The 14,030-nt window shown below is 50.3% G+C and overlaps 1 protein-coding gene across 4 annotated transcripts in view; it reads right to left on the bottom strand.

The window, feature by feature from the left end:
* Positions 1 to 14,030, bottom strand: part of LOC119450380 (transcription factor Sox-5) — a 415,812-nt gene that overhangs the window by 12,763 nt on the left and 389,019 nt on the right. For 3 of the 4 annotated variants that reach the window (XM_037713814.2, XM_037713817.2, XM_037713815.2), the window contains 2 exons: positions 11,341 to 11,445; positions 9,431 to 9,568 (listed from right to left, as the gene is read on the bottom strand). In XM_037713814.2, coding sequence (XP_037569742.1) covers positions 9,431 to 9,568; positions 11,341 to 11,445 — 243 coding nt within the window. The remainder of the gene's footprint in view (positions 1 to 9,430; positions 9,569 to 11,340; positions 11,446 to 14,030) is intronic. The other variant, XM_037713819.2, reaches the window with a different exon arrangement.

The raw sequence follows: 14,030 nt of genomic DNA, 5'->3' as shown, positions 1-14,030 counted from the left end.
CGCCTTCTCACTTATTCATCTCCGACGAGACGGACCGCTTTGCGCTGATCTAATCACGACCTACCTGCAGTCTGTTTCTTGTCTCTCTTTTCTATTTTTTTTTCTTTTCATCGGCTATTTCTTATTCTCTACATCCCCAAGCCCTGTTCTCTATACGCTTCGTGGCTTCCTCTAGTAAGCTTCACATATCCTCTTTACTTCCCCTTTCCCCAATTTCTCGAGCCATGCACGTAAAACGTACTAAATCGTCCCGAAAGAAGCCTCCGTGGGCGGCGAGCCAGTGAGCACGGGGGCAGTAAATATGGGATTCTTTTGATCAACATCAATGGCGGAGATACAGCTCTTCAAGGACGAACGTGAAAAAGAAATGGGGGCGGGGGGGGGGGGGGGGGGGCAGGCGGTGAAAGTGCATACGCTGCTTCGTTGCAGAAGGCGTCTCGATATAGGGCAGTCTATATTATATGGCAATCTAGAACGTCCATTGAGCACTGCGTGAGAAGACAACATCGACGGGATGAGGCGATTGTGTGCAAGGCGTGATAAGACAGCTAAAAAAATTATTCCCGCGTTTATTGAAGCTACTTGAACCATTGAATCCGTCGTACGACCGCATCCAAACAGTTTTTAAGAAACTTCCACGCTCGGCCCGACAGATCAGATGGAGCGTAGCGCAGCATGCTGCAGCTTATGAAATTACAGAACCAACAACAGTGTTTTCGCAGGAGTGATAGTTCTTAGCCGGGAAGCTCCGAAAGTTGTGTAACGGTGAAGTCACCGACCGGCGTGTGTTAGTGGGGAGTGCGTGGGGGTGTTAGGAGGGGGGGTTAGAGGGGATCGCCAAAGCAGCTGGAGTCGCGTCGGCACGTTGCAAAATGCGGTCGCGTCGCATTAGCCGGGGAGACCCTGGCCGCTTCTCGGCAACAGAAACAAAAGGAGCCAAAATGACTCGGGTGGGATGGGGTGGAGGAAGAAAAACGGAAGGTTTAAGCGGGCTCCGTACGGCAGCAGTGGTGGCTGCTCTTCCCTCCCACGTGGGGCTGCGCGCCGAAAAGTCGCGCAGCTATAGCGGACGACGTCCGCGCGCGACGGGCCATTTTTCTTGTCAACGTTCGCGGCGATGGCGGCGGCATCGCTATTTCGAGAATCGCGCGCGCGCGTCCGAAAATCGGGGAGAAAAGTGTTGGGAGCAGCCAGGGGCGGGCGGGCGACAAAAAAACACAGCGGCTGAAGGGACGGCGCACCAGCCAAGACAAAACGCAAGCGTAAAGAGAGAGAAAAAAAAAAAAAGACGGAGAACAAGAAACAAGAAAGAAAGTCTTGCCAGGGTGCGTATCACAGAAGAGAGGCGCGTGTGTAGGCTAAACTGAGCCGGGCCTGGAAGCAAAGAAACAAAAACAGCTTTCGAGGTGACGGTGATGCTGACGAGAAGAGAGGAGCGCCCCGTGCACGGGATCTTAAGGTGTGGGCGGTGGAGGGGGGATAGACGTGAAGGCATCGATAAGCACACGCCAGCGGCGGCGACTGCCCCGAGCGTTGACACTTCGACAGTTCGACATGTCTGCCTCCCTCCTCCGTCAGGGGTTCTTTTCTTCTACCTTTTCTCTTTCGCGTCATCTTTTGTTTCTGCCGGTGCTTCCTTTGGCGTCGCACTCTTTCACTGCTTCGTCTATTCGTCTTCGTTGTGCCGCCATTCGCCTCTCGGTATTTTTTTTTCTTTGCTGTATTGAAGCAAGCTGGCTGCTCAGCTGGAAAGGTAGCAAAAAAAAAAAAAAAAAGTATGTACCTCTTGAGCGATCGCTCTGCGTGGGCGTTGCATGGAGAAGGCCACAACTGTCTCACACCGGGACAAGAGAAAACAAACGACGGACCGAGATTGACACCGGCACAAAGAAAATCCAAAGTATAGCGACCAATCTAAGGCCAGTACCGTTGTGCTGTCGGCCAGAGTTAGGTGCACCGAAAAACTCGACACTTCCGGGGTGTGAAAGAATTCGTCAAAAAAAAAAAAAAATACACGACGGATATATGGGTGTATTTTTCGTACTGATACGGCGGCGTGCACTTTGCCTGTGCACTAATAAGCCGCGTCAATTTCTGCTAGGCCACAGAAAGACTGTCTCTTCGGGTAACGACGGAAGCGATAATGCTGACAACAGATGTGTCGAATGAACAAACCACATCTCTTTCGATCAAATGAGTTCTTTAATTCGTAACCCGTCTCCACTGTTCGCTAACACGATTGCTCGTCACGTGCTCATAACTGTTCTGGCCGTACGAATTGCTTTGTAAATGCAGGTCCTGATTTCTTAGAAGCTTACGACGACTCTCTCTCTTTTATCGACAGCGAGATATCCAACGAACGTCGCAGTACTTCGCTGGCATGATTATTAACAGCGCTTACTCCCACAAATCCCTACAGTATGAAAAAAAAATAATATACGGACCACGAAGCGCGCCATTACATGACGGACGGCTGCTCAGACAATACGGCCGGCAAGTCAGATACAAAGAATGCCACCGAATAAATCTCCCGAGTCCATGAAATCCGCCCCTCACGTCTTCCGGAAACGAATATATCCCAGTTGCCTTTCCACCTATCCACAGCATGTATACCTACAAAAAGGGGACAGTCGATAACTAAACACACAAAGCTTTGTCTCAAACGCAGTAGCACAATCGTCTCTAACTGTTGCCCAAACACTATAGCACTAACGCACGCAGGCGCGCAAGCTCTGCGGCGTCAGCCGCAAGGTATGCAGTACATGCATTCTCGATGAACGCCCGCCGGGGCCTCGATTCTCATATACACACACTCTCCCTCTAGAGAGGGAGAGAGAGAAGCAGGAAGACAGCTTGGGGTCAGCAGGAGGCGCCGGTTTGCTTCATTATTCAATCGGGCCCGCATTAGGCCATTAAATATTAATCGGCCAAAAACGCGGAACTCGTCAACAATGGGGAAGAAAGCGGTGGGTGGCCGGAAAGGATCCCCCCCCCCCCCCTCCCTACACACAAACACACCCCTCACTAGAGTGCTGGCGATGCCGCGTTTTATACGGCATTATCGGGCCACCTCCGTTCTCCAAACCTTTCGGCGGCAGGGAGGAAACTGCGCGATTTCCCCCGCCACTTATGCAGGCGGAACCTTTGATTCCGCCGCTTGCCCTCCTCGGTACTATTTGCTGGTCCCCGTATTTTGCCCCCCCCCCCCCCCCCCCCCTCTTCCCGCACAGCCGCCCTGCGGCGTGCCTCTGATTTACCGTCTTCGTCTATGGCCGTATTTCTTGTCCTCCCCGGGTGCTGCGGTTACCTATATATGCCGCAGGATTCCTAGCCCCACGCGCGGTTCTCTCACCGTGTTCATCTCGTGCCTCGTTTCGTCGCTCTCAGTGGGGAAGGGTGTTCTCATCCGAGCACGCATTCTCTTTCAAGGAGCGGCGCATCTCGTGGCGCATATATAATATATATATAATATACATATATATTATAATAATATATACAATATATATTATATACATATATATATAATACATATATACTACATATATTTATATATACATATATATAATATATACATAATAATGACATATATATTATATATAATACATATCTCTATATACATATACTATATGACATATATTTATCACATATATATCTTCTATAAACCTCATAATAATATATTAGCTGCCGGAGCAATGCGGCTTCCGACCAGTCGCCGGACGCGTGCTCTGGGGTTTTTGCATTTCTTTGTTTCCGTTTCGCTTGGCAGGTAGGCTTGCCCTCTCCCGGTCTTCCGGCTACATTACGCGGTCCCATGGCTTCACTATCTATCTCTCTTTGGGAGTGGTGGTGTGTGTGTGTGTGTGTGTGTGTGGTGTGTGTTGTGTGTGTGTGTGTGTGGTGTGTGTGTGTGTGTGTGTGTGTGTGTGGTGTGTGCAGCGGTGTTGCGAGAACAAAAGGTATCAGGTGAATACTTTGAAGTCAGGTGTAGCGTGTATGTCCCCTTTCGAGCCGAAAAATAGAATGAAGCGCTCGCTTTTTGGCAAAAGTAAATGTAACTGGAGTGCCTCTTTTTTTCCCCCGCATTTTTATTGTGTTCACTTGGAGCAACATGTCAATCTTGTAACCTAGGTTAATCTGTTTTCGCTTGACCTTGGACATAAACTGGACGAAAGCTTCGCGGAAGCATTTGTAGGGTAAAATAAGAGCAAACCTTCCTCCCTATACGCTGAAACACGCTTCCGGCTTCCGCAACCAATGGCCTGACACAGTCCTTCACTGCACTGCACGGAGCTCGTGAGGCAAAGTATCGGTAGATTAGAGGCTACACAGAAGGCGAATGGGACATAATAATTTAGTAAAGTTGCGCTCACACGCAGCGTAGATGATATAAGGAAACAATCGGGGTCGAAAGAGTGTCAAGCACATCTTAGGGAGTTAGGGATTATGGCGGGCAGACCGACCAGGCATCCTGATCGTTTGCGACAAAGTAAGCGATTTAGGACATGATAAAATGTTTGTTCCTCGAATACAAGACCTTACCCGTGGGCTATCTTAAAACCGAAAGGGTAACTATGTTCCTAATGCGTTTGACGACCCGCGCAACTTTTCGTGAATAGTCAAATGATTGTATATACTATGCCGCTACGGGAACTCTTGACTTCAGCCTCCCCTCTAATACAGCGAAAACGAGGCTTTGTATATGGCGCAATATTCCGAGAGAATGGAAGGGTGGCAGCTACAATAAAGGGCCTGGAAGACGGAACGTCATACCGGAGCCGAAACAAAACCAGCTCCGAGCGGGCATATATACATAGATAGGTAAGTAACGGGCGCATAAAAGATTGAGCAGGTGCAGAATTTCGGCGGCTTTCTACTTAGAAGAAAAGTCTGGCGTCAGGTCACGCTCGAAAAGCGAAGAGAAAGCTGATATTCCCAGCAACGGACCGCAAACACAAGAAAGAGCTTTCATCGCCGCCTCATCGTAAACGTCAGCAGCCACTGACAACGAAAAGAAAAGCGAAATAATAACGAGCCATGGCGTCCCAGAAATAGTAAGCAAAGGACACAGGGGAGATGGAAGGAAAAAGTGGACTAGCAAGAAAGAAAACAAGAAAGAAAAGACTCGCTAAAGAGACAGAGACGGCCGAGTTGCTGTGCATGACTGACTGAAGGCCATTCAGGCGCCCAGCATCGCGGGCGAGCCAAACAAAAGCACCGGTGAAAGCTGACACCGGCGGGTGATGCATGATGATGGCGCTTCTTCGGACTGGTTGCGTTTCGTGCGACCCATCTGCCGCCGGGTTCCTCAATGTTTATGATCGGCGGTAACGAGAGAGCACCCTCCACGCGCACGAAAGGACAAACGCGCGGATGAAAGGCAAAGCGCCGTCTCAAAAAAAAAAAAAATGAAAAAAAAATAATAATAATGAGCGCGCCGGAAGCCACAGCCTTCTCCGCAAATGTGGTAACGGGGACGACGACGCGAGTCCGGCGAGGTAGCTATCCAGGGAGTACTGACGCGACCTTTTCGACTTGTCTTTCTTTTTGTATAAAAAGGAGGCTACGGAAAACCTCGAAATACTATACAACAATACTACTAGTAGTAGTACTACTGGCAGGCCTCATAGCCCCCTAAATTAATTGCTAAAACACTTGTTCCTACAAACGAGGGGCCGAAACCACAAAGCTTTACTTTTGGAAATGCCCTTTGCCATGGACCGGTAGCCTTCGCTAATAAAATGTCCACCATCATGATTCGTAGGAATTTTCTCTTACGAACTGTTCTATTGTAAGAACTTTCGTGTGAATACCAGCCTATTTTCGTTTTCGGTATCATGGGCGTGGATACGCTATGACGTCATGATACATTGCCCAACTCTGTTCTTTCGATCGCTGGTGCTGCACGCACGCCGCACTTCTGTCTGTCATTTCACAAGCAAGGACATCATATCTAATTTTATTGCTTCACGACATCAGCAAATTTTGCTCGGTGTCATGACGTCACGATCATGTCACTTACGTTAGGGCAGCGTTTCGGGACTACCTTAACACCAAATTAACATACGGTCGCGGCATCAAATCCCGGCCGCCGCGGCCGCATTTCGATGGTGGCGAAATACAAAAAACGGCCGTAGATACCGTGCATTTGGCGCAATTTAAAGAACCCCAGGTAGTAGAAATTAATGCGGAGTCCCCCATTACGGCATGCCTCATAATCATATCTTGAATATGGCACGTTAAACTCAAGAATTTATAGATTTATTTATCGTAAACGCACATAATTTGTGAACTAATAACACAAGCAGCAGCAAACATGGAACAGTAGGAGATTAAGAAGAATACTTCTATGGTTATTGCGGAGACATTTCCGCTGTCAATTTCGCCTCCTTTAGGAATTTGTCTGAATACACTTGCTCGGATCAGGTACAGATCCAGGATATTGCGCTGCCACAAAAAAGGCACCGCAAGTACCATCACAATTTTTTTTTTTTGGTCGCTCGTTTATTTTTTTTTTTTTTTGCGTAAGTTTTTCTTGTGCACTTGCACTTCCACTCTTTCAACATCTTTAACCATTTTCCCGAGCAGACTTTATAATTTATTTATTTTTTAAAGTCGACGCTACCTTTGTAAAATCGTAAAGCGAGGCCCAGTTCGTAAACTTCATGAAAAATTATGCAATGTTGGCAGGTAAGGTCCCAGGTAGCGGATGTAAACCTCCACGAACTATAATTTTTACAATTTTTTTTTCGTGTTCAAAGCAGCTAAGATAGACTCACTAATTCTAACGAACCAGACAGGAGTCTAGGCGCGCAGCCATGGCAAGTTGCGTCAGTGTGCGCAATACATTTTTGCCAGTGAACTTACCGAAGAAATTGCGCATGTTTGTACACTGTACTGCGAGTACTCCTTAGCTCGTCATACTACATCATCATCGCTACTCCTGCCTCCTCAAGCGCTCCCCCCCCCCCCCCCCTCCACGCGTTCCTCTATCACCAGCACAGAGTATAGAAGGGCAGAGGGATACTTCAGCGGCCGAGACCTCTCAGCCTTTCTCTTAGTTAAGCTTTCCTTTTCTCTCTCTCTCTCTATTTCACTTCTCTTCACACACAGACGCCTCCGCTGAGAAGTGCACGTACAAGCTCCCTTTTGACGCTCACTCACAACCACGAATGTAGTATTCTGGACGAAAAAGAAACAATCCCTGCACCGGTCTCGCTTTGGGCACCTTTACAGCCCCCGCTTGGCAGCACGCTCCCCAACCGGGCTGGACAGTGAAGAATAAATCTCGGCCCAGTAACCTGCCGTGGCCACCAGAGCTTGCACCGCGTTCCCATGATTTATTGGTCGTTCCGAGGGGGGAATATAGCGCAGGTTCACCGGTCAACTGTGCACCAACGCTATCTGCAGCCGAGAAGTTCATTGTCGTTTTTCGTTCGCTTTCTTCCAGATCGCCATCGTATACGACGCCGCCACCTAACGGCCGAACGACCTATCCGAGGAAGGGTACCACTCTTCTTTCGCCAGTTTGCGTCACCGCCTGCAGACAATGTCCGTGGCCCTCGATCGGTCAAGCTACAACATAGCTGGACTCGTTTTAACCGCGCCGCCGTGAAACACCGCCCACGATGTCCCTCCGCGGGGCTGCAGCGGCGAGGCTTTCGCGAGGCAAAGCAGGAGGACACGACCATCGCAACTGACCACGGCACGGGGTTTATACGATGCCCGATTGAGATCTCCGCGGCGAAGCTTGAAATTCCTCCGCGCTGCGCTGCAGTGAGCAGAGAGGCGAGACGGCCCCAGCAGGCCACTTCTGGCCGTCTCGACGTCCTTTTATCGACAGAACACCGATAAAGGAACGTCCCTGATCCATATCGGGGGCGATCATCAAGAGTTGTATTCTAAGGAAGAACGTTATACGGGCCCCAGTATATATATTATTCTAGTCCCTATGATTGGGAGTGTAAGACTGCGGAGAGCGGGCGTGCAGTTATATGTATATAGTAGTCTGCGCGGAATTCCGCTCACTGTTTACGTCTTTAGAGGTGCCCCTTTAGTGAATACGACCTACAGCTATAGCGGACCTTACGCAGTGTTTCGACATTCGGCCTTTACGGCGAAGGGGCGGATGTCGTCATGACAAGCGGCAAGAGACGCGGTCGAAACGCCCACCGCGACATTCGCTGTATATGCATGGTTTACGACTGTGCGCTGCACTCCATTGCAATCCCATAGCACGGCCGCGCACTTTACACTGGTTTCAGTGATTTAGCACCTAGGTATGTTTACAACTCAGCCGCAGACCATCGCACGGAAAGACAGAAACAGTAAAGCGAAAGGTCATTATAAATGTGTCGCGCTATGGCGCGGGGCATAACGACCTAATCGTCAAGCACGCGGTCTCGCCCTGTAGCCTCAGTGAATTTATATGTATATTGTTACGGGGAAAGATCGCGCGGTATCGCTTCGCGCGGTTTGGTGTGTCATAAAAAGCAAGAAGTGAGGAACTGAGCATGACTTCATGAATGTTCACGAGGCCCTTCCCCTGTTACGTTTAACGATCTCAACTGTAATACTGTGGACAACTGTATGCTCATGTGACGGGTAACTGGTGTCACTGATAGCCACAGAGAGGGCGGGCCAACCGATGTGATGGACAACTGGCGTCATTGTTATGCCTAGAAAATAGGAGTGCAAGTCGCCAGCATTACACGTGCCCCCGAAAGAAAGTATCACGCAAGTCAGAACCCTCACGCTACATGCAAACTGCAGCAAAAGAGAAAGTTACATCAAATACAATACGGATATGACAACGCTTCTTGCACTTCTATTCAATAATAGCGCCCATCAAATTTCATAATTACGATTGAACTAAGCGTTAACTCTTAAGAGTCATCTGTAATGCAAGTTTATAATGCCGTCAAACCACGTAATTTCGAGAGCTAGCTCGTTCACAGACATGCCCACGCTGCCATGCGATGCGCTACGCCCTCTACATGCTCAAAAAAAAAAAAAAATGCCGTGAATAGGCGTCCAATCTCTCAACATTCCCGCACAACACACCGTACCACATTCACCGTAAAACACGGAGTGAACGCAGTCAACTTCAGTCAACTTCCGTACATAGCGAAGTAAAGTAAGTTCTTGGACGACGGTGCATGAAGACGAGCACAAAGTAGTATTAAAACAAGGAAGACGACGGGACAGGGTGCATCTACACAGTACTGCATACGTCCGGCTACTGCCTGCCACAAACACATTTCATAGAGCAATTGTATACAGAGCGTTACGGACAGACAACGCGATCATGCCGGAGCAAGCAAACGGGTAAACCACGCATGCCATGGACGTCAGACAAGACAACGGTGCGAGGGAAACGTGCGGGAAGAACGTCCGTGCTCAACTGCCAAGCGCGTGCGCCTAAAATTTTTACCGTGGGCGGTGTATGCGCGGCCGTGGGCGACGAGACGGGCCTCGCTGGCACCCGGGGCAGTGCGGCCTCCAGCATGGGCATCAGCAGAAATCCTTTGGACACCGAAGCCGCGGCCATGTACTGACCACTGAGCCGCGCCTGAAGTGGAGGGAGTCGGGTAGAGGTGGGCAATGCACATAACGCGCGCGCGATACACAAATGTATTTTTTGTACGCATTTGTGACAAACATATGCGGTTTCATTTTTCAGCGGTGAACTAAAGCTTATCAACGCCTTGGCCCTTAAGTGGGCGTCAACTAGGGCTCAAGAAACAACTGCATGCGGTGAAGTGTAACTGCCATCGGCTTTCTTCTTGATTTTTCGTTCCGCATGGTGTTAGCTGTTCTGTGCTTCGCGAACATGGAAAGGAGAGTGCTTAGCTGCCAACATGCGCGCACGAGCACCGAAACGTACCGAGAAATAGTATTTCTGGAGTCGAGACTATTAATGCAACGCTGCGTTGCTTGGGATGAAGCAAAATACGTGCAGAGTTCTCGTTCAACGTCACAGTAGCGCAGAAATCCCTAGTGGGAAACAGATAAGCGTGTTGTACCTGTCGTTCTGTTCGAGGTTTATAAAGCTGTTCCCTGTTAACTTGAGGCAAAGGCGGTCAAGGATGCAGCTTTCCGTCAACTGCTCCTGAACGTGCAGTTCTCGGAACTAGACTTTTGCCAACGGCTCATCCTTTGTTAACAGAAAATTTTAAAATTCGGCGCTTTTCTATTACCTCGGTTTATCTCTCGAGTCTCCACCTGCCCCCACCCTACCACACAACATACACGCAGAACTCAACCTCCGAAAGAAATAGCTGTCAGCAGTTCCAGAACCATCGCATCGACATCTATATATGGTTCCAGCGACGGTCACACTACGCCTTGCGGCCGTTTTCCGGCAGCTCGTTGCTTGCCAAGCAACACAGCATGAACGATAGGCGTCAGAACGGCACCAAATCTCTGTAATAACGCACACACAGCGCTGCTTCGTTTTGGCCAACCTCGACATCGAGGTGAGTTCAGCACTAAATGGCGACCATCTCCGCGTGATCAACGTTAGTGTGTATCAATCAACGAACATCCTAAACTATTGGGGCGCTGAACGTGGGTGTGGCACGGGGCTCGCAGCACAGCCTTACGCGGCTGCCAAAGAGCAGTGGGTCGGCCGCGTGCACGCAGGAACTGCACGCATCCACGCGAGCGCACGCGCGCGGTCTCCTCGCAAGCGGCGACAGCGCGTGCGTGGCGAAAGAGCCCGCGGTAGCACGCTGCAGCCAGCGGCGTATCGAATCAATAGGTGTCGGTGGAAGGGAAGGTGGGGAGGCACCGCACCGCGAACCACGGCGGGACTGCATCGACAACTGCTGCCGCCACCGCTGCGGCAGAAGGGCACACAGAACAACTGGGCCGAAGATGAAGGATGGCGGCCTCGAAATTAGCGCCTCCGCTCGCGGGGGCATAATTCTGCCATTAGGGAGACGAAAAACCATTTGTCACGGGAAGGGGGAGACCACGCAACGCGGGCGGACAAATAAGAAGCCCACCCCAGAGGCCGCCGACCGACCACAACCGCGAGGGCTTCGCCACGATCAAGCCAAGCCCTCCCGAAGGATCGACTGACGGACCGAAGCTCGGGTTTGGGCCACGACAACGAACACGCGGTGGTAGCATATACCAGTAAAGCGCGGCCGCGAGCACAATCTTTTCTTTTTTTCACCCCGTCGTCGCCCTTCGGCAATCGCGACGCGCAACTCGCCACATCGCGCGCAAAACACAACGCCGGTGGTGGGGGAATGCAAATGACTCGAGACGGAAGCTCGGGGGACAAGCAAACATGGCGAGCCGCGCGAACAGTTGAGAACACTGAGCACAACTCACTTGCAAATCGTGCAACTTCTGCTGCTGCTCGAGCAGTTGCTCTTGCTGTCGCCGCAGCTCCTCCTGCTGATGCTGGTTGGCCAGACCCTCCTGCTCCAGCTGCGTCTGCGAGGCACAAAAGGGACGAAACGTGAGACACTCGTGGGCCGGACGTCGACGCCGCAGAACCGCGGCCCGTTCGCCGCGTAGTATACGCTCGCCAAACCGCGATAATGGCCAAGACGACGGGGCCGACACAGAACAGCGAGGCATCAAGACGGCCGTTCTTTTAGTTATCGCGCTGGCGGCTGCTCTTATTGCGCGCTTCGCATTGCATTTCTTTTTGTTTGTGCGCTGGTGTCCGCGACTGGAGAAAGCGGATCAGGCAGACATGCTCTGTCTGCACCCCCAACCCCTCCTCCCTCCCCCTCGCAAGCCCCCTTATGCTCTGTTCTGCGCGTGGTGTGCGATACGCGGTCAGGACCCCGCGCACAGGGAACGACAGTGGCGGAAACGCGCGAACTTTTGCTGCGCACGCGCGAATACGACGGTCGCACTGTACATAGCAATCCTTGGTGCCGGCAACAATAGATGCAAAGCCCAAATGTGCAAGGGCGTCCTTTTTACGGTAGAAAAAAAAAAAAAAAACAGGGAATTTCAGTCGGCACCATCCGTGAACAGGAACTGCTGGTAGTTACAGTGTGACCGGTGGTACATGCTTTTTCGCAGCAATCACAAGTCATGAAACCTAGCACGTGCACATGGGCTAGTTGACAATTCATCTTAACGCGTCGCTTCAGAGCGCAAAAGTACACACTGCACTAAAACACACAAACACTCCAAGACAGTTGTTGCACTGCTGCTACGTCACATGCCTACTCGCAGTGTAGCCACGTATTACTCGTCACACTAATAGATTTGAGCACAATGTTAACCAAAAGATACCATTTTTAGTCCGATAGCATTCTACACAAAACCGAATCTCGCTCCTGAGGTCGACGCAACAGCCCCGGCAACACGATATTGATACCGTTGCACGACTTGTGTTATCGCAAAGGTTTTAATGCGACAGAAACGCCAGCAATGATAAAATAAGAAGTTTTTTTTTATAACGTGCTTATCGCGCCGAATTGCAGTCGCTGTGCTGGTCTGCTACGGCTTATATATATATATATATATATATATATACGTGCTGTTATCTCATACCACGAGACAAAGGAGGCTGTGCACAAGAAGTACACAAACAATTACCGTCACATAATGCGGACTATACGCAAAACTTCCACTGACTGAAAGTGTAACGAACTAAAACCAGGTGTGCAGTGCTAACATACAATCGGTGAATAGGCAATTCCCGAGCAAATTCTTCACTCGACGTTTCCCTTAGTGAACCATCTAGGTGATTCTATTCTAAAACGCGCTTTCTTCCAAGCGGTAATATATTACTGGGCGACAATAGAGGGCAGGCACAAGGCAGATGATTACCGCATTACCGGGCGGCTGAAATTATTCAGGGTTGCCAAGTGGCCGTATAATCTCGTACTCCAATACAGTAATCGTCGGTCTTGCACCTGCTACGTTTCGAAGGACGGTAAGACTTAGCGCATATTGGCCGGTGCGTTCCAGTACGCGGTATTACAGCATGGCTAAAGCTCCCCAATATATGCAGACAACGTAACACAACCACATACTCGCACTTTCGATAGCGTCAATCCTGAAAGGCCTGTTCGCACTCTTCGGGCAAATCCGCGTGGCTCGGAGGTATCCGTTCGAGGCACAAAACTGTCCAAGTTGCTGTAGGTAGGACCCATAAAGGAGTAGCTGATTCTGCGCGACCGCCATCGTATACTGCGCCACGCAGATCTGGCCCAAGAAACATGCCACCGAATATGTGCTTAAAGCGCCGTGCACAAGAGAGAGAGTGGGCAGAATCCTCCTCTTCCTTCCAAGCGCCACAAAGAACAACAGTCATTTTTTTTTTTTTCCCCGGATCAGATGCGAGCTGACTTCACGGTTCGCATACATGTGGTTTCACGGCTTTTCGGCCTTGTGCACAGATGATTTTTCAAATAAGAGAACGACGGTGGGATGGCCTCTCGGCAAGGTCAGCTCAAATTGGCATGCATAAATCAATCAGTCATCGCCGATAAAGGATCCCCTCCCCGACTGGGGACGAAAAAAAAAATTGCAACCATAACTTCACGCCTAGCCACTTCACCTTCGCCCCCTCGCCTGACTTGCAGGCCTTTTCTCTCTCTCCCCCTTGCAGTTGCCGCCGCCATACACGGTGACGAAGAAAAAGAGAACAGGACCAAAGGGGATGCCCCGACGCAGCAATTCGCTGCGCGGTGAACAAAGCCACATGTCTTCGTGTTTGAAGAAAACGAGCCCTGTCGTACGGGACTCGACCATTGTGATTCGTTTCCCCTGTGGAGAGGACTTGCCCACGCGACAATGGTACCGAATACCAGCTTCTACGCATTTACCTCGACAATACCGGCACCCCTCAACGCGCTCGCAGCGACCAACAGACTCGCTGGTTTCAGGGAAACGACAAAAAGGATATATACATGCGATATGCGCGTCCGCTAAGTCCGAGCAGCTTAACAAGCGACGTATATGTACTTCAAGGATGAATTGCATGTATCCACGATAAATGGGGGGTAGGGGGGGGGGGGGATCTAGAACATTGGATTCGAGTTAAAAGATTC

The sequence above is a fragment of the Dermacentor silvarum genome, chromosome 4 (genome assembly GCF_013339745.2).
Source record: "Dermacentor silvarum isolate Dsil-2018 chromosome 4, BIME_Dsil_1.4, whole genome shotgun sequence".
Lineage (NCBI taxonomy): Eukaryota > Metazoa > Arthropoda > Arachnida > Ixodida > Ixodidae > Dermacentor > Dermacentor silvarum.
This window is presented reverse-complemented; position numbering and strand designations above follow the sequence as displayed.